The 27,814-nt window shown below is 41.4% G+C and overlaps 2 protein-coding genes across 2 annotated transcripts in view; one reads left to right on the top strand and one right to left on the bottom strand.

Moving 5' to 3' along the window:
* The first annotated feature begins 1,054 nt into the window (after positions 1–1,054).
* On the top strand, positions 1,055–6,532 carry DCSTAMP (dendrocyte expressed seven transmembrane protein). Its single transcript, XM_058819445.1, has 3 exons — positions 1,055–2,080; positions 5,123–5,443; positions 6,157–6,532. The coding sequence occupies exons 1-3, from the start codon at positions 1,055–1,057 to the stop codon at positions 6,226–6,228; spliced, it is 1,419 nt and encodes a 472-aa protein (XP_058675428.1). The 3' UTR covers positions 6,229–6,532.
* A 10,979-nt stretch (positions 6,533–17,511) lies between these two features.
* The window catches only part of DPYS (dihydropyrimidinase), a 31,490-nt gene continuing 21,187 nt past the window's right edge, over positions 17,512–27,814 (bottom strand). Inside the window, exons 8-10 of the mRNA XM_058804856.1 lie at positions 21,876–22,083; positions 20,269–20,374; positions 17,512–17,830 (exon numbers count right to left, since the gene is read on the bottom strand). Coding sequence (XP_058660839.1) covers positions 20,300–20,374; positions 21,876–22,083 — 283 coding nt within the window. The 3' untranslated portion in view covers positions 17,512–17,830; positions 20,269–20,299. The remainder of the gene's footprint in view (positions 17,831–20,268; positions 20,375–21,875; positions 22,084–27,814) is intronic.

Raw genomic sequence — 27,814 nt, 5'->3', positions numbered from 1 at the left:
TCTTGTCCTGTTGCTTGGCATCACTGAGAAGAGCCTTGAGGCATTCCCTTCAGCTCCTTGTATACATTGATGAGATTCCCCTCTCAGTGATCTCTTCTGAAGGCTGAACAAGCTCAGCTCCCTCAGCCTGTCCTGCTAAGAGAGATGCTCCAGTTCCCTCATCATCTTTACAGTCCTTCACTGAGCCTGTTTCAGGAGCTCCGAGTCTGTCTTTTACTGAGGAGCCCAGAACTGGACACAGCACTCCAGATGTGCTTCACCAGGGCAGAGCAGAGGGGCAGGATCATCCCCCTCAACCTGCTGTGAATGTTCTTCTTAATGCACCCCAGGATTGGCCTTCTTGGCCATGAGGCACCCTGCTGGCTCATGGACAGCTTGCTGGATATAGACAGGGGTGCTACCCCAGGGGAGACCCAAAGAAGGAATGGTGCCTCTGAGGCACGCTTCCTTTGCTCTGTACTAACCCACCTCCACCAGAAGAAGCTGTGCTTCATTCCCATCCCTGGGCAGCGTGCTCATGCTGCTTTGCCAGCTCCTTCCTCCCCGGCAGCTGCTCCGGCTGCTCCCCGCAGATTGAGCCATGCTCCCCTTCATGAGACTACCAACAGGAAGTTTCTGTGCTCCTCTCTTTCCCTTCTTGGTGCTTACCAAGGCAAAGCTAGCATCTGTGGGGAGCAGTGGGTGCTACAGGAGGCTGGTCTCTTTCTTACACATTCACTCACACCGACACACACATGTGCATGTGAGCCATTGTCTCTACACCGCTAATGAGAAATCAAAGTGTGCAAAATATAAAAGGGCAAAAGATAGAAATCCTTTTAGAGTCACCTCCTCAATATTTATATCTGTGACATTGGAGACAAAGATTTTGGTCTCATGTGCAGTGGTTCACCCTCATGTCAGTCAGACCTGCAGATTTTGTAGTGTGAAGAAGTATCAGACAGTCAGTTAAAAGCACATCATTGTCATTAGTGTGATCCTGTAAATAACAGTGTTTCTCTTTTCCTTTCCTTTTAGTTTGAGCCATTGCAGTGTCAGCAACAATCAGAAGAAAATGCAAAAATTCATCTCAATAGCTCAGAATGCATGGGAAATTTTTATATCTGAAAGGAAGCCGGGCTGGAAGTATCAGATGCAGCTTTTTGCAGTTTGCTCTGCAATTGGCTTCCTCTCCAGCTTTCTGCTCTTCCTTAGCATGCACTTCTCCTTGGCACACCATTCCTTGGGGCCCTTACTGATTTCTGGATTCATCTGGGTTTTGTTTTCTATCATGCTCTTTTGTTTCAAGCACCTGCGCTGTTTCAGTGTTCTGTTCCTCCTTTCTTGTGGACTGAAAAATGGCAGGGATGCTCTTATTACTGCTGGCACAGGTGTTGTTGTGGCCAGCAACATTCAAAATATTTTTCACAATCTAAAGGTTCTGGCAGACAGTATAACCTGTCATTTAAAGCAGGAGCAATTTGCCTTGATAAAATATTATATTGAGGCAATAAAATGGATTTATGAGGTGGCCAACCTTCCTGCTGAGGAACTTAAAGATATAGTGATCCTAAAGCATGAATTCACACCATCTTATTCAATTTTAGATGATGCATTAAAACAAGAGCTAAATGACACAGAGCAAGAAATCCAGAGAATTGCTAACCAGATATCTTTTATGTTGACTATACTGCCCTATATAGGTCAGAAAATATTGCCTGTATTTGGAGTTTTTCTAGTTTCTTTTGGAACTGGACACTTTATCAAAAAATTTGTGGGTTCTCATAGTACCAAATTTAAGAATGCTTATATCACAAAACAGTTCATTGCATTTGATGAGCAGCAAAAGCAACAGCAAAGACCCTGTCTTCTGCCACTTAACAGAAAAGAGAGGAAAGATTATGTGATGATCCCATCCTTCTTCTTCACAAGAAAAGACAGGAAAAAAATGCTGCGTTATTTTTTCCCTATAATTCTTCATCTTTGCATCTGGCTTCTGTTTGCTGCAGTAGACTCTTTGTTTTATTTGTTAATTATTTCTGTGAACAAATATCTCCAAGAAGTACCAGATCTAGACATTCAACTCAGACTCTCTCAGAATGTAAGTACTTTTCAGTACCATATATTTCTTAGTTTATTGCTGAAAAATTCCTCTTCATCTTCAGCAGCTGCAAGAGCAAACATATAGCAATGAGCCATCAATTTTTTCCTGGAATATAATTCATTTCAAAAAGGGTCATTGCCTCAACATACATTGGTTGGATGGAACCAGACAGTTCTTTCCAGAGCATTGTCATATTTCTAGAGAATGGTAAATTTAAGAAAACGAATTTTCATTCCTCCATTTATATATATGAAGAAAACCAGAGGCTTGCAATTTGAAACTCACAGAACTGAAATTTGTGAAGCACTACTTTTTATAGTCAAAAGTCACTGTGACACTGATGTAAGAGATGCCTACCTTTCTTTAACTGAGTATTGTGAGGATGCATCATTGCTTGTATGGATGGGCACATACACACAAAATAATGACTTGTTGCCAAAATCTCCAGGTTCCTCTAGCAGGAGCAGCAGCATGGAGAACCATGGATTAGCTAGGCTGGAAGACAAGTCTGGAGGCCATCAAGACCAACCTCATGCTCAAACCAAGGATAACTGGTTAGAGAATGGTACTAATAGCACCAAGTTTTAATGGTGTTGTTTGGTGAAAGGTTGGACTCAATGATCTTGGAGGTCTTTTCCAACATTAATTGTTCTATGATTCTGTGATCTTTCAGTGGTGCACTGAAGTGAAGGAAATACATTTTTTTGTTTACTCTTCAGTTGATCAAACAATAGAACAAGTTTCTGAGATAGGTTGTGGGATGTCCATTCCTGAAGATAATAAGGAGCCAATTGATCACAACCTTAATCAACCTGTTGTTGTGCACTTTGCTGTGTACTCACTATTTGCTGTGTAGGGTTGTGCGTGGTTTTGCCTGTATTTCTATCCTTTGTACCTTGAAGGCAGCCTCTTATCATGACCTGCCTTGAGTGTGACCTGAGTCAGGACAAAGTATCTTAGTCCCACTACCCATGGACAGAAGTCCTGAGCACCATGTCTGGCTGATTCATGGCTCCTGCGCTACGAATTTTCTCTCTCTGTGTGTATCATTCACTCATGTGGAAAGCTGCTTGACTCCTTCAAAACAGAAAACTAATGCCATCATCAGATTGTTTCTAGTTCCCCAAGGAAAGCTAATTACATTAAAATGTAAAATTTAATCTCAACATATTTGTTATATCATGCCTCGGGGCTGCTGATCCCAGGGAGTCCAGGAAGCTGGGTGAGCAGGACAGACTCAGACACTTGAGATGTTTATTAATTAGCATGAACAGTAAAGTTTTTCATGCACTAGTACTCCTGTTTCATACTGAGTTCCTAATGAAGATTTTTCTTGCCTATAAATCAGTTCAGTTTAGGGATAAAATGGCCTGAGATAGTTTGGAACAGGATAATGTCAAGGAAGGGCTAACAGGCTGAAGAATGGGTAATATGCTTTGGGAACTTCATTTGTCCAATGAACATCTAACAGAAGTGCTTGGCCTCTGTAGGGTGATTAGAAGGCCTTATTATTCCTTTGACATGATCAGAAAAGAGGCTGGGTTATTCAGTGACTCTACAGTGTTCTAATTCACAGAACAGAAAGTTGTCTGATAGTATGGTCCCAGCAGCATGTCTAATTTACCCTTCTTATTGAGCATTTCAGTCCACAAGCAGTGAATGACATCAGCTAAGCAGAGGCAGCTACAAGAGGAGGTCAGGCAGCCTCATTTGTGTGACAGCCTTTGGTCAGTGTGGTCACTGCCTGGGCCAGTATGTGGCTGCAGAGAGGGGACAGAGCTTAGTGCCATATGGGCATGGCTGGGTTGCTGTTCTAGGCCACCTACAACATCACTGCAGGTGTGATTTCAGGGGGAAGAAAAGGTGAGCATCCCTGATCATGCAATGTTTTTGCCTCCCTCTCTCCATTGGGAAGGTTGTCAGGATCAGCCCTGCCCCTCTGCTGCCCATTGCCCTCCTGTTCATCCAAGACTTGACTCAGGCACACGGTGCTGAAAGCAGCGATGATGTGGGCGGCTGCTGTGGGGAACAGAGCGGCAGAAGTGAACCTGAGCCCAGCCAAGTCTGAGCTGAGCTGAAAGGAGCTGAAAGGAGCTGGGAGGAGCTGGGAGGAGCTGACTGGAGCTGGGAGGAGCAGTCAGTAGCACCAGTACTGGAAACTGCTGCACAGAGTTGAGTCCAGTGCCCGAAGTGGTGGTGCAGTGTGGCGAGGACAATCATACTTTCATACTTTCAGGGGTTTGTCTGTCATTGTTTTCTGCTGTCTCAGGCTCAGGCACAGAGAGAGTGCTGTGGTGAGTGACTGCCACCTTGTCTTTGTTTGGGGACAGCCATGTGGTGCCGGGCATAGGAAGAGCCACCATCCTGGCTTTGTCCCAGGGCCAGGTGGAAATAAGTCGAGATGGTGAATACCTTTTGTAGGTAAACCACCTTCTCTTTTTATGTACTTTCATTAATAATATTGCTGCTGTTACTGTGCATGTCTTATTCCATTGCTTGCTGCTTTCAGTAACTTGCTATCTCCACCCATAGTCTCTGCCTTTGTCCCTCTCTCACTGGAAGGTGAGAGGCTTATTTGGAGTTTGATTTCTGGCTGGTGTGGAGCCACCATGGTGTGGAAGCACTGCTGATCATGTGCTGAGACAAAACCAAAGGGACAGACACTCTGCTCTACAGTTTTACTCTCAACGAAGGACCCTCCAACAGGGCATCTGAGCAGAGTCATAGGAGTGGAAAAATAATAAACTATTATATCCACATTAGCTAAATATTTCCCTGTCAGAGCCACTGAGAAGGCTCTGAAGGTTTTTAACAGTCCAAAGTGCTGGACATTGTCCACCAAGAGAAATTGTGAAAATAGAGTCCAAAACATTTATAAATAGCCAATATATATATTGTTTTGAGCATACTGTATACAGACACTGGATGGTCTAGATGATTTAGAGTCCTTTGTAAATCTGAATGTAGAGTGCAAGAAATATTAAGAAAGGAGGGAATCTGTCTTATAATCAACACCTTTTTTCCACTTTTCTTGTGCAGAAGAATGAGAAAAGCTATATAATTTCTATGAAAGAGCATATTGCCAAGACTGATTCTTTCAAGATCCCTTTGGTTAAGCAAAACTGCATCCCTCATCCTGAGCTTGCTCTCTCCACAACATGGATTCAGCTTGGAGTCATCATCTTCTTCTTAGTAATTTTTGGGTTATTCTCGGGCCTCCTGACCCAACTTAAAATATTCGTGTCAACTTCCTTTTATCCTGATACTGAGATGAAACGGATACATTATTTACATGCAAAATTACTCAAAAAAAGAAAAAAACTACAAGAGAAAACTGAGAAGAACATGTTTGCAAGAACGGTAAGCCATGAGCTCTGGGGAAAAAAAATAAACCTTTCAACTGGGTGGTAGCCAGATCCAGGAAATACTTGAACACTTGTCAACTTCAATTATGTGCTAATAGACTTTCCCCAATGCTCAGGAGCCAGACACATGTTGCCTAATGGTAAGATTAGATCATCTAATAGTTTTATTATGTACTTCAGCACACATGCCTCACACATGACATTGGCATGCTCAAATGACTGTGCTGGCAAGAAAATACTTCTCATATTCAGAGTCCTCCGGAGAAGAAACTTTGTTTTCATGAACATATGAAAAGCACTTAGAGTATTCCTGAATCTAGATAGCAAGTGCCAGGCAGTAAGAGTAGCCCTAAATGTAGAGAAAGATATTCTGATATTGCTTAGCAATATGGAATGTGGAATATTTCTATTTCAAAACACAGTATGACTGCATATACTATTAGGAAACAGAACTTTTGCCTGCAAAAACCTTTATCCTGTGTGTATATATATACATATATACACATGCACACACACACAGACACTCTAATGGAAATAACTAGCACACATGCATATACCTATGGCATATCCAGAGAGAAAGCTGCAGACATATAGTTTGTTTAAGTTCATCTTTTTAACAGCCTTCAATACTGAATATACAGGGTATCAATGTCTGGGTGATCTTAACTCAGTAATACTATCATACAGATCATATTTTTGTCTTTTCAGGTCAACTTTTGGTTTCCAATACTCAAGGCAAGAGAGGCAGTGAGGAAGAAAAAAAGGAGTGTAGCAGAATGACAGGATGATGTGAAAGAGACCAAGTGAATCTTTGGATATGGCTGAGATGCTTTAGCTCCACCTGTGTTTTGCATCATTTTTCCTATAGAATGTCAATTGTAAAATGTAAAAATTTCACACTCAAAGGCTGTGTAGCAGTATTTTGGAAAAGATGCCATTGTGGATAGTGTTCAGTTCACCACAGATTGCTCTGCACTGCATTAACAGTTGTTTTTCAGCTTGGGGTTTGCATTATCTGGTACTTGAGAAAATCATGGATGATCTGTAATTCTGTCTAAAGCAATAAAATAGTTTGGACCTTTTAGATCTACACCAGAAACCTCTTTGGACTGAGCTAACAGAGGATGTAGTGACAGCAGCAGGTTTGTCTTCTTCAGGTTTGCCAGACACTGAAGATAGAAGACACAGCAGAGGCTGTGCATCCATTGCCTTCTGGAATGGCCAAGAACTGGGACTTAGATGTTTCTAGACATTTTTATCCATTTCTCAAGCCTCAAGCCCTTCGGCCTGGATCTTTGCCATCCCTAGTTTCTAGTCTCCTATCTAGTCTCCCACCCAGAATTCCTTACTTGGTCTTAGTCCCCAGTTCCACATATCTACAGACTGCATCATTAGTGCAGATTGTTCAATGCCTTTGGTAATCATGAGAGGCGATACATGATTACATACATTACCAAATGTGCTGATTTGACCAGGAAGAAGTGGGAATTCTGGGATGCTGTGGTCAAACCAATGGGTGCTCAGATTTTGGTATTGGCACCTGATGTGGCCAGTGGGGTTTGGACACACCTCTGAGAACACACGGGGGTTAAAAACCAGACCTGCAGCACTCAGAGGCTCTCTTGAGTCTTTGAGGCAAGGAGGTTGGATCTTTGTCCCCCGTCCAGCTGCTGCTGCTGGGTGGGGAGGGGCAGCCATGTGGTAGGCCTGGGCCTGGACAGAGATGGGGGGTGAGGAGGCCCTTGAGGATGGAAGGGTGGAGGAGCCCCAAGAGACATCAGGCAGCCACCCCCCTCTCCCCAGGAGAGAGAGAGGGAGAGCCGGCGACGGAATGTGATAGCAGCCGGCCGAGGAGGAGAAGGGGGGAGTGTGGCGAGAAGGTGCCCAGCAGGGCAGCGTGGGAGTGCTGGAGCTCTGGGACAGGCAGAGACTGAAATTTTTAACCCTTTCCTTACATGATTGAGACCTTGCAAAATGTTGATCCTCCTGGAGCTGGATAAGAAGAGAGATAAGAGATGAGATAACAAGGACTAGGCCCGAGGGAAGTGGAGAAGACTGGCTGAGTGGGGGGAGAGATTATGGAGTGGCCTTTTGGCTGGACTTTTCTTGTGTGGCCATAGACTGAACCATTTTTATTCCTGTGACACAGAGACTGCATTTAGGGGGTGGCAGTGCCTCAGAACTAGGAGGGTTCATTGTGGGTACGCCTCGGCTCCAGGGGGTGAAAAAAATGGGGGGGACAGATGTCCCGAAGGAGAGACTGTGCCTTTATTTGGAGTGAGACAAGGCATCCTTGAAAGACAGCCCTAAAAGCAGCTCTGGTCCATGCAGAGTGGTGAGAGCACTGGGCATGGAAGGAAGATGTCATGATGGCAAAGGACTTTCCAGGCGGTGCTGAGTGACATGGAAGCACATGAGGTTTCAGCGTGTTTCCAGGGGAAGCCTATGGTGCAAGAAGGACTCCTCTCCTCTTCATGAACTGAGGATTGAGTATTCTAAAGGGTGGTGCCAGACTGAGAGTTGGTGATTTGGAGGAATGTATTGCATTGGGAAATTTTGGTGGGGGGGGGAGGAAGGTGCTTTTGTAAGGTTTTCATTTTTCTTTTTTCTTTTCCCTCATAGTTTTTTCTTCTCTTCTTGTAGTTTAGTTAATAAAGTTTACTTTATTTCTAAGCTGGAGCCTTTGCTTATTCCTGGTCACATCTCACAGCAGACACCAGGGAGAGGGTATTCTCATGGGGGCACTGGCTCTGTGCCAGGCCTAAACCATGACACCAAAGGTCAGGTAACAGGTAGAAGTGAGAATGGTCACAAGAGCTAGGATGGAGAGGAATCAGGTTCTGTGGGGGCAAACAAGGTATCGTTAAAGGATGAGGCATTTAAGTAGAGGTGAACAACATTTCAGATCTTGCAGACTGAGAAAATTTGCAGAAGGGACAATAATGGGCTTAATCATGTTGCATAAGCACCAATTACTTCAATTCAATTAAACGGAGCTAATACTGAAGTGCTTCACCTATTCAACCAACATTGCTGATGTGACCTTCATATGATGCAAGAGCAAATGCAAAACACCTAAAGACGTAGGAATGACTTATGTATCTTTAGAGATTTAATGTAGAGCTAAAAAATGTACCCAACAGGCAGTGTATTTCTGATTTGCACCCACAGCCAACTTCCTTTTTTAGTCTGATTAATAGGAAATTCTGCTCTCTTCCTCTATAATACATGCATGGTTTCAGGACAGCCATTGATCAATGTCTCTGTTATCTGAATGAATTAAGACTTAAAACTCTCCAGTATCAAGTGTCAGAAGTTATTTTGCACTTAAGCCACTGAAAAACACAAAGACTGCTTTTCTTTGGGCCTTCCAAAGTCTCATGCACACAGGTGGTTCAGGTTGCTGGTGTAACAACAATTTGTCTCTGGAAACAGTGCTGGACTAAAGCCATGCATTATTGAGGGTTGTGCTGAATGTCTTTGAGAGGCCTGACTATGTCCTTTTTGCTAAAGTGGGACAGCCCTGAATAGTAGCAGAATGTCAGCTTGTATTTTAGGTGCTACTGTCAAGCACCAGTAGCAAGAAGCATTCTGGTGAGAGAAGCATTTAGAAGGTTGCTCTAAATTTGGACCCAAAACAGAATAGCTATCCAGGTACTATTGATAAGACGATCACACTCTTGTTATCATTGCAGATAAAGGGGAAGAGTTGCAAGTCAATAAGGGCTAAATATTTTTGGCTGAGTTCTGACTAATTGCAGGCAGGAGTTGGATGTGCTCCTTTCAATCCCAAAGGACAAGCTGGTGAGAAGCCCCAATATAGGGGCAAATCTGATTGACAGCACTATCACATGCACTTATCATCAGGAGGAAAACTTTGGTTTGGAGTTTCTTGCATGTCCTGTTTGATGGCGCTGCCACTCAGAATACTTTTTCACTCTGTTGTTCTATGAGGAGCACATAAAAGCTTTGCAGCCCATGGGAATGGTTCATCAAAACTACTTAGATGCTGGTGAATCTTTGGGAGAGATGCCTAAATCTGTTAGGATTTTGAGTTCCATAGTACACTCTCAGGACAGTGCCATTTCTGCATTTTTCATTTACTTAAGGAAATTCAGCCAATGTTGAATGTGGATGCTCACCCCACTACCTGTCAGGACAATTAAACATTGCTTAGTTTGCCCTTCAAACTGATAAAAACCAATCCTTCTTGGGCAATTAACTGTAATTCTGTAAAACACGTTCAGTTCTGGTAAATATTTTACCTAGATGCTTGACCTCACTGCCAGTGACAGAAGACATGGAAAAGCCCAAGGTATTTCTTTGTCTTGGTCTTTGCATGTAAGACTGGTCTTTAGCCATAGACCTCTCAGACCTGAAGGAAAGGCTGGAGCAAGGAAGACTTACCCCTTGTAGTTAGAGAGGACTCAAACACACAGGAGCACTCAAACACTATGAGACATGAGGAGAGGTATCCATGGCTATTGAGGGTGCTGGTTGATGTCACTGAAAGGTATCTTGATTTTTTGTAAAACATCTTGGTGATCAGGAGGCATTACTGACAACTGGAAGGAAGGACATGTCACTCCCATTTTCAAGCAGGGCAAGAAGGAAAATCTGAGAAACTACAGATTTATCAGACTCATCTCAATCTGTGGGAAGGTGATAGAAAATTTTCCCCTGGTAGCTGCTTCCAAACATAAAGGCCAGGAAGCTGACTGGTATAACACTGAAACACAAGAAAACTTTTTTACTGTGAGGGTGGTCAAACACTGAAATGGGAGGCCCAGAGAGGTTATGGAATCCTCAGCTTTGAGGATACTTAAAAGCCACTAGACATAGCTCTGAGCACCTCAGAGCAGCAAAGCTGGAGCAGATATCTCTAGAGCTGCCCAACAGACTCAGCCATGTTGTGAGTATTGATTTTAACACAGCACATTTCAGGAAAAATACTAGATACGCACAGCAAAATCTTGTTTTAATTTGTGAATATGCTGTGCCAGCATCAAGGGTGCCACCTGACAAATATTGTTACAATTACACTCAGAAAAGAGTCACATATTTGAGTGGACTAATGCACACTTTGTGATCACACACATGCATACTTGTATGCTGAACATGACCCAAATGGCAGGTAAAAAAGAGATAAGTTTGCTCTCCCCCCATCTCCCTAAATCTGGTTTATCAGGGAAAATGGCACATTCTGCACCTTTTTTTAAAATAATTTTTTAATAAATCAAATGTACCTTCTATGCCTCAAAGATATGGAATTTTATCTCAGCAACAGGACAGTTCTTACCCTGACCTACAGTACTAGACCTATTCCTTCAGTTGCCCAGTGTCTTTCTTTAGCTGTACAGATGAAAAGTCAGGTCTGTCACTCCCCTGAAATTACACAGAGACACACTTCTCTTTCTCTCTAGATCTTATTTTCTTTTTAGTTTCTTCCATTTCTTTATGTCCTATGAGCAGGGGAAGTCTAGGGTTTGTTTATCTTCAGCTGTCTCCTCTGCAAGTTGTTCAGCTATTTCCTTGGCTTCTCTGCTAACCATAACCCTCAACCACAGGATTCAGTTGTTCCTATTTCTTAAAAAACAAAGTTGATGAATTACAATATAACTACAGTGTTCCACCCACAATTATTTCTGTTCCTATTCTTGCCTTCATAGTCTTTTTTTCCTCTTTTAGTATGTTTTCTTCACCTCCAACAGATCATTCTTTCTCATACATAAGACCATACAATGCTTCTCTTTCTGCTGAGCACAAGGGAGCTATAGGTGCAGTTGAAAGGAAGGAGTTTTATTCATTTGTTGGTGTAATATAAATTTTTTATGTCTATTAATATCATGTCACTGGGTTGTGTCTCTAAATGATTCTCTAGGACTTGTCAGAAACACATTCAGCACTAAGAACAAGAGTCTGAGAAATCTGGATTTGACTTTTGACTCAGTCATCCCTGTCCTCTCAGCTCACAGCAGAACTCAACTTCCTTTTTAAACATCCTTCACTGGTGGAGGAGCTGTTTGATTTACTGTAAAAAAATCCTCAATTGGATCAAATCTGGTTTGTAAAATTAATGAAAGGCTGACCTGATTATCTAGTGAAGGTAATTCAGAGAGACATGCTAGTGCTCCTGACCCTCCTGACAAACAAGGACATTTCCTTTCAGCAGCTGCATTTATGGACCTCTCCTTATCAGCACCCCAGACCCCAAACCTGGCTGGCTTGTAAAGCCAAGCCAAGCTAAAGGCTTCTTTTCCTCTGTGCTGGTTTCATTGCAGCATTTCATGTGAGCAGCTGGGTGTGCAGAGGGTGCTGGGTTACAACTGCTGTCACCGTGATCTCTGCTCTGTCAATATTATCACATTGACTCGCTGCTTTCATCCCAGTTTAAATAGCCCAAAGATGCAGTTAAAAAATAAATGGATAATCAAAGCTTTTCCTCTAATTCTGTTTTACCTCGCAAAAGTGGAGAGTAAGGATCAAAGGATCACTCTCTGCTGCTGATAAAACAAAGCCTGGAAACAGGGATGTTTCTGTCGGCTCTAGGGGCACGGATTTCCAGCCGTGAGCGCGTTTCACGGGCGCTGCTGTGCATGGCAGTGCCTTCCTCCTCCTCCTCCTCCTTTCTCGGCTCATGCCTCGTACCTGCCCTGCCCTCCAGTGGCCCAGCGCAGCCACAGGGCCGGGGACTGCTGCTCTGCAGAGCCCCAGCCGGGATGCTCCAGCTGAGGAGAGAAGTGCTGCAGGTGTGGGTGCTTGCACCGCAGCCGTGGGTGTCACGGGTGGCGAGCTCAGTGCCAGCAGTAAGCACACACCGTCCATATGAGGCTTGCTCTGGCAAATGATGGTGATGAAAGCACTTTGTGCAATCAGGGATCTGATTTCCCAAACTGCTTTTCTGCTTCTGCCTCTGGAATCCATATCACTGGGGACAATAGAATACTAAAGAGCCCAAATTTCTGTCTGGGTGGGGAGAGAGGTGAAAATATGGTTAACAGAGTATTTTCCTTACTTTAACAAAGTGTTTGAATCTTTAGCTTTGTAGCTGCAGCTCTCTCCATAGAGAGTAGCAGGCATGACTTCCCCAGGTGTTTTCCTGGGGAAGACTGTGAGAAGGTCAGAAAAAAAAATTATAAACAATTCTTATCTCCACTTGCTGCACCTGTTGTTGTGCACATGTGAAATGTGTTATGAAGATTTGTTTACCAAAGGGTGATTTCTTAATTGGATGGTGTTTGGATTGATTGACCAATTAGGTAAAAGCTGTATTGGTCTGTCTGTAAGGGGATGAGTTTCTTAATAAATAGAATAGAATAGAATAGAATAGAATAGAATAGAATAGAATAGAATAGAATAGAATAGAATAGAATAGAATAGAATAGAATATTTGATCAGCTTTCTGGAATCATGGACTCAATGCTAATTATTACCTGGCTGGGGACCTGTGATGATAAAGTTTTCCATACATTAAAGAGATGGAAACCAGTAGTGTTCCAAGGAGTGCTAAGCAACAAAAGGATGTTCAGTGTTTTAGCCTTGACAAAACAGTTCCTTGGCTCCTCTGCACAGACACTGCTCCAGAGAAAAAGGGTTTTAATGCAGCAGTATCACCTCTCAAAGCAATCAGAGTGACCAACCAACTGAAGGAAGAGTCAAAGCAAGCAAACCTTTTTCTCAGTAGGTGGTGGAGAAGCCTGAGGATTATGGCTAAATAAGATAGGATTCAAACATCTGGGAAAGCAATTTTTGTCTTGCTTTCCCATGAAAGGTTCAGGACAACTGTGGGCTGCAGAAGTCTTCTCTAAACCGCCTTTCCAACCTGGTGTGTGGCATCTGTTGTCTTAGCATGACATTTATAGAACAGACAGAGCAGCAACTTGAGAATGTAATGAGGAAGTGATAGCTCAAGGATGGATTATAGAATGAATTCAGAAGTCTTGTCAGGGTCTAGAGACTGAGATACAACTGAGAGTCCAGTCAGTGCTTCTTCCAGTGCTCCAGTTCAGGACCTGTGCTGACATAACTGTACTTCCATTGAATCCCAAACTATATGCCCACTTGTCATGGTTTGGGCCTGGCAAAGCCAGAGCCCCCATGAGTACACCTTCTCCCTGGTGTCTGCTGTGAGATGTGACCAGGAATAAGCAAAGCAGGCTCCAGCTTAAACATAAAGAAAAGTTTATTAACTAAACTACACAAACAATTACTAAACTACACACAAAAGAAAAAAAAGAAAACACAAGGAAAATTAAAACCTCACAAAAACACTCTCCTCCTCTTCCCCCCTAAATTCCCAATACAATACGTCTTCCAAAATCACCAATTCTGGGTCCAGCACCACCCCTTTAGACTGCTCAACTTTCAGTTCCTCAAGAGGAGAGGCAGTCCTTCCGTGTGTCGTGGTGGCCTTTTCCGTCCTTGTTCCGGTGCTCTCACCACCGAACAGGGATCAGGACTGCTTCCAGGGTTGTCTTTTTAAGGATGCTTTGTCCAGTTCCAGAAAAGCACAGTATCTCACCTTTGGGACATCTGTCCCCCCCACATTTTATATACCCCCTGGGGCCGAGGGGTACCCACACTGAATCTTCTTTGGCTCTGGGACATTTCTCCCCCTGGACTCAGTCTCTGTATCACACGGAAACATGGCTCTGTCCATGGCTACACAAAAGAGTCCAGCATAAAATGCCACTCCATCTTCCCCATTCTTCTAACATCTCTCACTCTCTCTTTGGTCCAGACCTCCATCACTCGCTCATTTCCTTCGTCCTCCTCCACTCTTATCTCTCGTCTAGGAAGGGTTAATGTTCTGTAAGATTTTCATTGTCCAAAAAGGGTTAAAAACTCCTCCAGGCGGCTGGACTCCTGGCTGCACCCCCCCCATCTCCTCAGCCGGGCTGCCTGCTGCCAGCACATGTTTACTGAATTTCAAGGTAACGGCCACAAACACAGGCTGCACTCTCTCTCTCTGTCTGTCTCCAAGGTGGGGGGATGGCTGCCTGATGTCTCCTGGGGCTCCTCCACCCTTCCATCCTCCAGGGCCTCCTCACTCCCCATCTCTGTCCAGGCCCAGGCCTACCACATGGCTGCCCCTCCCCAGCCCAGCAGCAGCAGCTGGACGGGGGAAGGGAGATCCAACCTCCATCCCTCGAAGTCCCAAGAGCCTCTGAGGGCCAAAGCTCTGCTTTTAACCCCTGTGTGTTCTCAGAGGTGTGTCCAAAAACCCACTGGCTACACCAGGTGCCAATATCAAAATCCAAGCACCCATTGGTTTGACCACAGCATCCCAGAATTCCCACTTCTTCCTGGTCAAACCACCACACCACTAAAAATATCCCATGCTACTGTTTTGGCTCTGCTATCACTCCTTGCTGGTGTTTCAGAATGGAGACCTGTGCAGTCCCAAAATTACATCCCTATGAAGATCCCACCATCATAGCCTAGCCCATGTAAGGGGAAAAAGAACAAGGATGACAGAGGTTTACAATCTGACAGTTTCAACATTAGTAGGAGTGCCTGAACAGCACAGTTGAAATTCTTTTGATGTCACACAGCTCCTCAAAGGCTATTGCTTGGAACCTTGTGGCTTGGGGCAGGATTCAGGTACTAGGGCCAGCACGTGTCATGGCAAAACAAATATTCATAAATACAACAAACCTGACAGCCTCAATACCTTGTTGTTCCCAAGGATGCAAAAATACAGCAGATTATTTGGTGTAAATCTCAGTTCACAATATGCAAGTAATTTCTTTCATCTGCACAATAGTTAAGACTCACTGGAATTAAAAAGTAGGTATTTCTTAAACAAAAAATAGTATAGCCCTATAGGAAGAATAGTCCATGATACAGACCAGTAAGTACAAACATAGGGAATTATACATTTTTCCATAGAAAATACATGTTCATAGTTTGGAGATTACTGTTATCAAATTTCTGCTCTTCTTCCAATGTAGCAAAAGATTAATTAGGAAGAATGGGTTTGTGGTTGACCTGCACTGTTGATGAGCCAAAACATAAGAAAAGACAGGGATCTTTCATACAAGGAAGTTCCAGTTCTGAGAGGCAAAGATGGGCTGAGTGGAAGGCAGCTGCAGAGTAGAAGTCTGCACCATAGTTACACAGACTTTGGAGATAATGGAGACAAACCAGCATTGCAAGAAAACTGCCCCCCGCTCATCCCAAAGAACAGCTCCAGACAGGTTTATCTAACTTATGTGAGATCTTGATGCAGAGACAAAAAAACAGTTGCAGAAGTATCTCTTTCTCTGTTGATTGTAAAGGGAGACTGGACAACAAACTGAGATGCAGAGTGTGACAGTACAGAAGTCTGTACTGAGCAGTGAACTCTGTTTCCTTATAATAGTGCTGGATTGTTGGTTCTGCTGCTCTGCCACCCCAAAGATAAACCTGAGAAACGGGAATTTCTCAACCATATCCTCAATCATCCTACAAGGAAAACCCTCTTTTTCTGTTTAGAGACACGAGAACTACTGCCCTAATAGGAGTTTATTTTTTATAAAAGCTCATACATCACTGTATGCCTATGAATATAGCAGAAACTGCAAGTCTGCTTTCCACAGTCAAAAATAATATTAATTATCATATGTTTAATGTGTACTTATTGTGTTTAATGTGTCTTATAATAAGCAGCACTTCCTGTGCCTGTTTGGCCTGTGGGTTGCACAGTACAAGTTACGTTGTTTCTACACATAGGACAGCCAACTCACTATGCAGGTGATTTTGTGTTGGCTCATTTCTCTCTGTGGTGTTTTTGGCTGGGGTAGAGTTAATTTTCTTCACAGTGGCTAGTGTGGGGTTATGTTTTGGATTTGTGCTGGAAACAGAATTGGTAATTCAAGGATATTTTCATTATCAATGAGCAATGCTCACACAGCATCAAGGCCTTTTCTGTTTCTCACCCGTTCCATCAGCATTGGGTTGGCATGCACAGGGAGATGGGAAGGGACACAGCCAGGAGAGCTGACCTCAACTGACCCCAGGAATACTCCAGGCCATATGCTCATGCTCAGCAGGTAAAACTGAGGGAAGAAGCAGGGGGAACGTTCAGAGTGCTTTCCTGGGGATGCCTGAGCTCCTGCCTGATAATGGAGAGTGAATTTCTTGTTTTGCTTTGCTTGTAGGCATGGCTTTTTCTTTACCATTTAAACCGTCTTTATCCCAACCTAAGAGTTTTCTAACTTTTACCCTTCTGATTCTCTTCCCCACCTACATGGCAGGGGGGGAATTAAGCAAATGTCTGTGTGGTACTTAGCTGCCAGCTGAGATTAAACCATGACACACTCAAATTTTTCCCAGTGGCAGCTGCTTAAAAAGAGCTATTACATAAGAAAGTGCAACTTTAAACAACATTCAATTTCTCCAAATCAAAGTTTGTCTACACATGGTAGCAGAACAGTGCTTCTGAAAGTACTACAACCTTTGAAAATGGAAATTAGATAAATTGAACAAAAGAGATTTTTTAAAATTAGGAATCCTATCCTACAAAAAAACCCGAAGTATTAGTTACATTGGGAAAAACCTAATTTTCAGTTAATAGGGTTTTTTGATGTTAATGCATTATGTTTTGCTCTGGTGATCTCACTTCATAAACCTTCAGGTGATGGGTGTGTGTCTCTCCATAAAGCCAGAACACCAACTATTACTGTGGGTGAGTTCGCAAGTCTGGTTGGCATAGGTTTGCATTTTCCCTTGTTTCTCAACAAAATAAATAGCTGAACCCACCAAAAAAAAGCTTGTGCAGTTGGCAAAGGCAAAGTATATCAAGTTCTTTAAAGATAGTAACATAGAGATGGGGCAGCAGCTCCAAAACACTGAGTGTTCTGAATCAGCATTTTTCTGTACTGACCCCTTCCAGATAGGGAAAATTAAAAAAATAAAATCCATCATTTGCTCTCAGAATTCTCTGCATTGCCAAGCACAACACAGATCTTCCTAACATATAAAATTAATGGATTAGGATTCATCTTCTGGGACCCAACAGAGCAGGAGTTTAAAAAATGTTCTTAAACACCACTGTTCATTGTTTTTACTTTATTGGGTAGCTGATACCTTCTAAAGACAAACATTAAGAAATACCATCCAAAAATTTACAAGATTTTAAGAATGCACAGCACTGTTGCCACATTATAACTGTAAGGTTTTTAAATTATTACTCCGTTTTCTAACAAGAATTTTCCAATTCTTACAGCAAAAGTATTTTTAAAGATAAATTTCAATGACAATTTTATAAAGGAAACCAAGTATAATGCTTATTGGTTACTATTGTTTCATGTTGGCTCTTGAGAAGTTGATTGTGGATGGATTGCTGGACCCAGAAGGAACTGCTGGTGGGGGCAGCAAGGTCATTTTCATTTGCTTTTATCTACAGAGGAGAAAAAGACAATACAATATCATCTTTCAAAAGAAAATCTCTTCTTTGCAATTTGTCACTCAGAGGTAATAATGGAGAAGGAGTGCTAGGAGCTAAAAAGAATGATTATTGCTCCCTCACTCTGCTGAAGCTTTAGCCTTTAGTCCTCTCTATTAGAACAGCTTTTCCCCTAGGGCAGAGAAAAACAAATAGGATACTGCACTCTGTTGCTGCTACTGATGCCCTGGATGAGGTTCACTGTAAGGTAGCTGTGGGATCTCAGCACCTCAGGACTGATGTGCAGAGTGACCGAGACCACCCTTGGGGGGCTCGGAGGTCCTGGAATGTTGCCAGAAGTGTCTGGTGGCTGGACTTTGATCCTGCACGGGAGAGGACACCTGTATGAGGATGGGAGGATTTCACTGGGGTAAATGGTGAAGGGATAAGTTAATTAGAGTGTGAAACACAGGGTTTAAGATTTCTGTACAGGGTGGTCAAAAGAAGTAAGATGGAGGAATTGGGGCGTGTCCTGTCCTTCTTCTTCTTCTTAGCCTCCATCTTCTGTGGTGATGTTGGCACTTTGGGATTGGTTATTACTAAAAGTGCACTGGTCAATAAGGGTAAAAGGTATTGGGGGAAATAGGTAAATATTGCATACGTAGTTTTGAGTATAAAGATAAGTGACCGCCTCAGGGGTTCTCAGTGTGCTCATGGCTGGCTTGCTGTGCAGACCTCTGTCGGGCCGAGAGAAAATCTTTTAGATAAAAAACTAATAAACACTGAAGACCGAGAAAAAACCTGAAGCCTCTTCTTGTCCTTTGGAGCGCGGGCTGCCCAAGGCTATCCCTGAGCCTTTCCAGATCATTAAAACAGCCGAGAAACCAACAGGTAGCTTTAAAGAATGATATCACGAAATATGGAAAAGTTAATTTCACCCTCCTACCATAGCAGGTCTGTTCCTGTCCCATATTAATTAGCACTAGGAACAGACTCATTTTATCTGAGGTACAAACTGGGGCTTTCTGTTCACCTATTGGGAAATCTTTTCTCAAACTAGCTCATCTCATTGTTGAAACACATATGCACCCAAAACTTCAGCTTGGATTTTGGCATGCTTCGTGCCACTCACTGTTCCCCCTGCCCATACTAATCCACTGCCCTGCTGTAGCAGGCACCATTTCAGCTGCAGCTGGCACAGAGCAGCAGCATGGCCCGACTGTGCCTCCTGAAGGACTTGCCTGGTTTTCACCTTTTCCTGAAGCATTTCCTCTGCCTATTGAACAGCTGGAGAGTGTGGTGCTGTCACTAGACCTTGTTGCCAGTGCCTCACCCCACTCATATGCTGCACTGCACAGGTCTTTGCTTGGCTTTTCTAAGAGACACTTCAACTCACCAAGGCAACAGAAAACTAAGCCAGAAAACAGAGCTAATTGATTTCTGCTCACAGAAAGGTCTGCCAAGCACCAGGGCATATACAAGGACTGTCAATACCAAGTTACACATTGTGAACACTGCAGAGGAGGGAAGGGGAGATGCTGGGTGTTACTCCTGTTAGCAGTGATGAGCTCACACTAGTTCAAACACTGCTGGCACTGCCTGCAGCACCTTTATTTGTGGAATCACAGAATGGTGTAGGTTGGAAGGAAGCTTAAAGATCATCTAGTTCCAGCCCCTCTGCCATGGGCAGGGATGCCTTCCATTAAACCAGGCTGCTCAGATCCCCATCCAGCTTGGCCTTGAACACTTCCACAGATGGGGCATCCACAAATTTTCTGGATAACCAGTTCCAGTTCCTTACCAACTTCACAGTAAAGAATTTCTTCCTAATATCTAATCTAAATCTACTCTCTCTTTCAGTGTAATGCCATTCTACCTTGTCCAACTACTCCATGTCCTTGTAAAAAAAATCCCACTCCATCTCCCTTATAGGCTTTCTTTAGGCACTGAAAGGCTGCTCTAAGGTCTCCCTGGAGCCTTCTCTTTCTGTGAAGACAGCTTTTGTTTTTGCAAAACAAATCTGTCAGCTTAACCCAAACAACACATTTGTTGGGGGGTTATTGTCTGTAACACAGGGACAATAACAAATTTAATTTTTCACATCAAGCTGTTTGTAAATTTGCAAGTCAAACAGTCATGCTTCATTTTGTACTCTTGTTGCTAACTGAACCCAGGTTTTGTATGGGCCTTCATAACCATGTTTCAGTCTAGCAGCTAAACTTATCAGTTTCTTTCAGCTGAACTTTTTAAATAAGGCTCCAATCAAAATGAGGTTCTCCATGCCTGGGATGCCAGACCTTCTTGTCGAATTTACAGATACCAAGACAACTCAGCTTCTGAGAGGGCTTATTTCAGACAAGCCTTTCACCAGATAAACAGCCTGCTACCCTTTTGTTTTCTTGAAGTTTCAGAGAAGCAATAAGTAGTCTTTACTAAGAAAAAGAGATGGTTACCTGTAACAGCCAAAACTGAGGAATGAGCCTGTTATTTTTGTGTGACAGGTGTGCCTGCGACCGTGCCTGTATATGGTGCCCTCTTGACAGGAACAGGCTGACATACCTGCAATAAAATATTTTAAATCTTTCACTATTTTGTCTTCTCTTGCAATTACTAATCGGACAAAATTGAACTAGAAGTCCTATGATAATCTGTCTTTTTATGAAATGCATCCCAATACTTTCATCTAACTTCTCTCTGGGAAAGATCTCTTGCACTGGGATTAAACTGTTCAGTTCTCAGCTTTCATCAAGAGATGATGGCTGAATCTGCTCAACACTGCAGAAATCCAATTCTAAATCCATTTTTAAGAAACAACATGTGCCACCTCATTTTATGGATTCTTCTATTTGTTAGAGTATTCACATTTTCCAGTGATGTTTTTAATATATCAGGTAAGAGAGGTAAATAAATATCAATGAAACAAAGCAAATTCTGCCTTGTGTAGATATCTATCACTCACTATTCCAGTTGCTGGCTGCAGGAGGCTGGGCTGGTTGAAAAAAATCACTTCTGAAGACATGCTGCAATTGATATTTGGGTTAAGGGAAAATTCTCTCTAGCTTTGATGGGAAATGGTAACCACTGTATTCATGGAAGGCTTTCAGAATTATGTAATTATCAAATTTCTTATAAATTTCAGTTTAGTTTGCTTTTGATATTGTATTGTATGTATGAACATGCAGGCAGCTCACTACATGCTGTGAAATTGTGTTCTTTGGAGGAAAGCATCCTTCAGCCACTTTCACATGCCCTTCTCAGTCCATCAAGACAACAGAAAAAAGGAAATATACAAAATTATTTTGGAGGCATTTCACTGGGCCTTATTTCACATGGACTCAGCTTTTAGATCCTGCAATGAATCCCACTGATTCAGGTGGTGATTTTAAAATGTACTTGCTCAGTGTGCTTTACTATTCACAGTACATTAAGGATGCAAAAGCACCATGGATGCTTCCACAGTAAATAGGCACTGAAAATCCAATCTTTATGTATTTGAAATAATTCTCTTTTAAAAATAGAAGAAAACAAAAGCCTAAACAGAGCTACTTGCTTGGCCCAGCAGTGCCCTTTGCAGATGTTCTGTTTTAACAGATTCTTGCTGGAACACAGCAAAATGTTCAGTGGTCTGCAGGGTTTAAATCAAAATATCTGATCCATGAAATAATTAGAAAATTTTTTATTTCTTCCTTGATGCAATATTTCTTCCTCCATATGAAATTTGGGCTCTCTGATTTTCAGTGAAATCAGTGATGAAATGTAGCAGATTACCTAGAAGCAAAGCTTTGTCCACTTTGATTGCAAGTAGGACATGTTTATTTTTAAAAGTACTGAGGCATAGTTCACGAGCTGGACAGACTACTGTAAGAGCAGGAACTAGTCTACAATATTTTTCTGTAATATAAACAGCAATAAAATTTGGGTCCTTCGTTTCCTTTCCTCCCACCTTGGCATATTTTGATTAGTAAGGAAAATTACAATTGAATCCCCAAACTTCTTTTCTCAAGAGCTAGTTATCCTCATGCTGTACAAGGCATTTCAGAGATTTATTAGTTTAATTAACCTGTTCCCGCTGTCTGACTCGTTGGTAGACATATGGAGGGAATGGTGGACGGGAGACATATTTGCCTTCTCCTGCTGTGACACTGAAAACTCCACCTTCATAAACCACTTTGCCTCTAGAAACTGTCACAACTGGAACTCCATGGCAGACCATTCCTTCAAATATATTGCAGTCATTTGCCTGGTGATGTGTCTTTGCAGATATTGTCCTGTGTTTGCAAAACAACACACAAAAATTACTACGATTCGTGCATTTGACTTCATTATAAAATGTTGATAAATTGATACAGGAAGAGAATTTAGCAACATTATTTAACTACAGCCCTGTACAGTACATCAGAGAGAAGCTGTAAAAATAGGATAGCACAATAACATTTCATTGAACAGTAATTGCATTTCAAAAGAATGAAGAGGGAGTCAAAAGAACAGAACTCAGCAGCCTTTAAATGCAAAATTTTCCACTACAAAAGCGATTAGTGGAAAAAACCCAGGTTATAATATTTTCTTTCGATAACATGATTTTATTTTGCCTTGTCAAGCAAATATCTATGCACAATTCAATCAGAAAAAGCTCTGACCTTTTAGCTGGAATGACTTGCAATTTCAAGTTTGAAAAGCATGGCTGCAATGTTTCAGAGATTGAGTCTCACAAATAACACAAAGACCATTTCATTGGAAAGTCAGTAGATGGTAATGATTTTTGGTAATGCTTGGTGTGAGCTCGATTGATTCAATGACTGACAGCCCAAATATCTTAAGGCTGCTAAATAATAAAGACATCACACTTCTATTTATGTTTCCTCCAAGGGTATTAAGTAAATTAGAACTTCAGACTTCAGCAGTATTCATTTGACAGATTGTATTATTGGGTTTTGTATATATAGACTTCATTGTATATGATTTCCATTTTTCTAGACCATTTTTCCAATCCCAGCTGGCTACTTTAAAGGCAGAGCCAATGCTAGAGATGACATTACTGTCTGGAAGTTCCAGGCTGTTTATACCTCCTTTATTGTCCATTTTCCCTACTAAGCTACTTACTATATACTGCAACAACAGACTCTGAGTTTCAGTTAACTATATTATTAGCTTCCTGTATCCAAGCTACAGATTATATATATTATTTAGAGAGTTTATATTTTTATCATCATTTATAGTTTCTGAAAAGAAGGAGGCTTCATGCCTCCTTTGGCTACTAATCAGGCTTTTGGCTACTAATCAGGCTTTTGCCAGGATGGATGCTCATGCAATCAAAAATTTATCATGCATATATTATGATGCATATACGTGCATACATATTGTTCCAGAGACTGCATCTTTCTGCAAAGGAATTATCAAAGTCAAAAGGAATATGAAATGTAATAGATTAAAATATTGATCCATTTGGAGAAGAATTTTTTTAACTTTTGTCAATATCCTTACCAAAATGAGAAACGCAAAAATCTGTATATTACTTGAAATATAGCCATTTTCAAAAATAATCATATTAATATTCAAAATTATTACATATAAAGAGGAAAAATGTATTCATGGAGGGACACTTCATTTTCTTTCATGTCATTCTGTTGAACTAAGAGTAATTGGTTCTGCTAAGGGCTACATTTAAATCTTGGTGGTAACTGACATTTCAAAGGCTATATATATGCATATGTAAATACTGTCTATGACCAGTCTACCCATAGGAGTAAAAACTTTGCCTTATACAACATACCTTGAACAGAAAACTTATGCATGCCTGCTCACCAATATCAGCATCACCTTGTAGGTTGACTTTGGGAAAAATCAAACCTCTCTTGTTTTCACTGGTCCTATCAAACAAATTTATCCATGGTTGTTATAATAGCCCTATTAGGAGTTTCTGAACATATTCCTCAGGCTTATTGCATTGCCCTTATGGGTGCAATTGCCAGAACAGTAAGTAAGAACAAATGTAATATAATAATCTTCAGCATTCTCTGTGTATATATCCTATCTACTTGCACAATAGCACCAGGACATGAAAATAAAAATGAAGAGGGTAATTTGAGGAAACACAGAAAAATAAGCAAGATTCTTCATCAACATGTGAGCTGTTTAAATGTGCTAGAACAGGATCACTAGAGGTTACCATGCCTCAAAGGTAAGTACGTCCTTCATTTAAAGAAACAAAATGAATGGAAGTTGGCACATTTTAAAGTAATATCCATTTGTACAGCTAAACTTCGCAATAGGACAAAACACATTTCCAGAGCTTGCTTCAGCAACAAACCTCAATAGAATTCATTTACAGCTTTTATGTTGAAACAAGCTGTTGATCATGCTGCCCTTTCTGAAGGTGAAGTGCATTTTCCTTGATGGAAATGACCAAAATTTGCCTGTGATTTAACCCTCTGACATTATCAATGCCAGTAAAAGTTTCCGATAGCAAGCAAGCAACCAAATAGAACTAGATGGTATGTGTGGGTCTGAAGCTTACAGTTCAGCAACCTGATGCAACAGACTGTTTACAGATCTATCACCCATTTCAGCAGCAGGCAGCTTAGCAAAGTTCTGATGTTTATTCTCAGCTAATGGCAAAAACAGTTGTAACCCACTAATAATCCAAGAAACCAAGGCTGCCACCATGGTAGAGTACAACTTAACAGCTGTCTCCAGCATCCCAAGTGATGCTGGGATTACTCAGCATGAAAACAGATTCCTTTCAAAACTCTGTATTGTATTTTTAAAAGAAGACTTGTAAAATTACCTAATTCTGGTTATAAATTGCAGTGGCTCTTTTTTCAAACAACCCTTTCTCGAGTGGAGGCTGAGATCAGAACAATTACTTCAACATTTCAAAGAACATTCTCCTCTACAAAGAGGATACTCTAAAGACATCAGGTCCTATATTGCTCTTACTTATATCAGTGTTTCCATGCAATTCACTTCAGCCGCTTTTGATACACCTGACTTGCAAAGCAATTTGAAGTTATTAATATATACACTGCCATTCCCCTAGTACCAAAGAGGAAGACATGCTTCTGAAATTGTCTTTTTTTCACCATCATACATCTGTCCAACTAATTTAGAGTCAAAGAATAATTTAGTCTAAAAACAACTGACAGATTTGCTCTGTATGAAGATGCAGTGACAAGCAGTACTGTATTTATGCATGCTGTACGTGGGAAAGGACTTTACAGCCACTCCTAGAGTATTGCAACTAATTAAATACAGACTGCAGCTTGAAACTTGAAAAAGAGCAGCAGCTTAGACTAATGCAGCGACACATAGGATGAAATTCAAGACTATACAGGTAGTCAGCTCAAGTTATGACCTAAAACTTTGTTAAGGAGTTAGAGGGACCAGTTTTCATCTCAACAAACATGTCTACGCTTCAGTCGGAGATGGAAACAGCAAACAGTGAGTTACAGCTGGGCAGGAGGGGGACATGGATGAAGGGGAACCATTGGATATTAGAGTGATCTTACACCTTTCCTAATGCATAGGACATGAAGCTACATCAGCTCTAGAACCTAAACTTTGACTGTCATAAGGATTGTCCTTTGAATTTTCAAGGTCACATAAGCAAGCAAATTAAGAATTTAATTACATTCAATAGAAATGGCTACATACCTCACTCAGATTTCTTTAAAAAGTTCAGAGACAGGAATATGAAGGAATGTTGTAGATGACAGCCCTCAGGCAAGAATAGCTGTTCAACATTTCAATAAAGGGAGGACACCTATTTTATAATCAATTAATTTCCTAATTTAAAATGTAATAATAAAGCCTGTAATTGAAAAGAGCTGCTTTGTTGACAGCTGCCAAAGAAAACCAGTTCATGCAGGAGTGAGTATTTGAGCTGTACGTAAATTCTCTCAATGCTTATAGTGCAGTATCTCTGAGCTGTTCAGAGCTGGGGGTAGGTGAGAAATGCCACCTTTTGGTGTTTTTTGAGTCACAACTCATTTATAATGAGAATTAAGAGTTTTATTAAAAATAAAAGCAAAGAACAGGAAAAAGAAAATAGAGGAAATATAAGAAACTATTCAAATCTGCGTAAAAATTCTACTTATAAGCCTATAATGTGGATTAAAAACCTTACGGCCTACTTTATATTAAGGAATTGCAATAACTGCATATGCAAAAATAGGCAGGCAACTATTTGTAAAATTCCTAGCCTCTTAAAAAATATCTTCAATAAACATTACTTTTGAGTAGTCATATGAATTGAGAAGATTTGTAGATAAAAAGAAATGCAAGAAGAGGGAGAAAGTTAATGTTTGGGAGCTTCAGATCAAAGTGACTTATCTGAAGAAATGGAATATTTATTTCATGCAATCATATCTCCTAAAATTCATCATTTTAAGGGGATTAGACAATGACAACAAAATATTTTTTTATTATGGTAAGTAGCTCATTTGTAAACAATATTATCCAGTCTGGTCCAACCAATTGTTCCAAGCTGATACAGAATGAAAGTGAACGTTTGTGAAAAACTGTGGGCAGAAGAGAAGCAGTAATGAAAAAATAGCTTGCAGAAAATAGCTTGCAGAAAAGCATACAAAAAGAGAAGAACACAAATTAGTCTATACAATGACTACAGAAGATCTTGAAGCATTTACAAGGGGAAAAAGTCAGAATTATGTAAAGGGAAAATAAAGAATTATTTAATTTTTTGGGTAACATTTCTGAGATTGGCTTCTTTGAAGATACCAAGTGACATTTTGGAGACAGCAAGTTACTAGGGAAACAAACATCAAGCACTCTCAGAGAGGCTCATCTTGTTACAGGCCACAGAACCCGTGTCACTGAGGCTGGAAAACATCTCTGGATATCATCTATTTCAAGCCCTCTGTTCTGATCAGGGTCAGTCAAAGTAGGCTTCTCAGGGCCGTGTTACATTGGGTTTTAAGTGCCTCCAAAGAGGGACATCCACAATCTCTATGGGCAACCTGTGCTAGTGTTTGATCACCATCACAGAAAATATTATTATATTTTCTGTGATATCACAGAAAATATTATTTATCACGTTGAAATGGAATTTCCTACATTTTAATTTGTGCCTATTGTTTCCTTCTCCCCATTTTCTTAATTTGAGATAAGATGTCTTTGGCAGGATTCTGGTGAATTAGTGTACATTTATGCATGCACACTGCTTTCACTTGTGCAGAACATGGGGCTATTGAAAATGCCAGAACATACTTGTCCTATACATAGATATTTGTACACCACATTATTTCATTTTGTCTCATTGTGATTAGATGCAGTCATCTGTATATTCAGTATTCAAAATTATGCTCATTCATCAAAAGAGTAAGATAGATACAGCATTATTTATTCTAATCTGCTAACATCCTGGTTTCTTCCTCTCTTATGTTACTAAAAATTACAGGCAGTTACTTGGCAGAGTGCTTAAACATTGTGAAGTCCCCACTTAAGCCTTTGAGCCTGAAGACTTGACTACAAATGAGACAGACATAGGCTACAGATTTTGGTTCTAACAAATGCAAAGGATTTAGCCATGAACATATCTGCATGGAAGCAAAGGCATTGAGGGAACATATGCCAGGAGACAGGGGAACTCCGACATTTTGCTGATTCACATCCAGTCACTGTTTCCCTTAAAATGCAAAAATACTAGAAACAAACCAGAAACAAACATCTTTCTCTGTCAGGCAGGTAGATTACAGAGTGACATGTCCCTTTCCTCCTCCCATCCCCACTAAAGGCTTCCCACATCTCCTGGGGCCAGGGCCCCACTGTGGCAGCTGCACTGGGGCTGCAGCCACCACTGCCCTGCTCAGGGCTCCAGCCCACCTCCCCCAGCACGTGTGGGGCACACCCTGGGCCTGCCAAATGGGCCACTCCAGCAAAGCCCAAAGAGGATGGTGCTACCTGCATAGCCAGCTCTGCCTTTGCAATCAGAAGTATCTAACTTCTCAGATATATTTAATGAGGGAAAAACCCAGGGGAGTGTGG

Source organism: Ammospiza caudacuta, chromosome 1, assembly GCF_027887145.1.
Source record: "Ammospiza caudacuta isolate bAmmCau1 chromosome 1, bAmmCau1.pri, whole genome shotgun sequence".
NCBI lineage: Eukaryota > Metazoa > Chordata > Aves > Passeriformes > Passerellidae > Ammospiza > Ammospiza caudacuta.
The sequence above is the reverse complement of the archived record's forward strand: the minus strand, read 5'-3'. Positions and strand labels throughout refer to the sequence as shown.

Excerpts from the sequence above, each read along its gene's own strand:
- DCSTAMP (XM_058819445.1), top strand. The coding sequence starts at position 1,055 with ATGCAAAAATTCATCTCAATAGCTCAGAATGCATGGGAAATTTTTATA. Across the intron at positions 2,081-5,122 it reads AACTCAGACTCTCTCAGAAT|AAGAATGAGAAAAGCTATAT; the intron begins GTAAGTACTTTT and ends TTTCTTGTGCAG. Across the intron at positions 5,444-6,156 it reads AGAACATGTTTGCAAGAACG|GTCAACTTTTGGTTTCCAAT; the intron begins GTAAGCCATGAG and ends TTGTCTTTTCAG.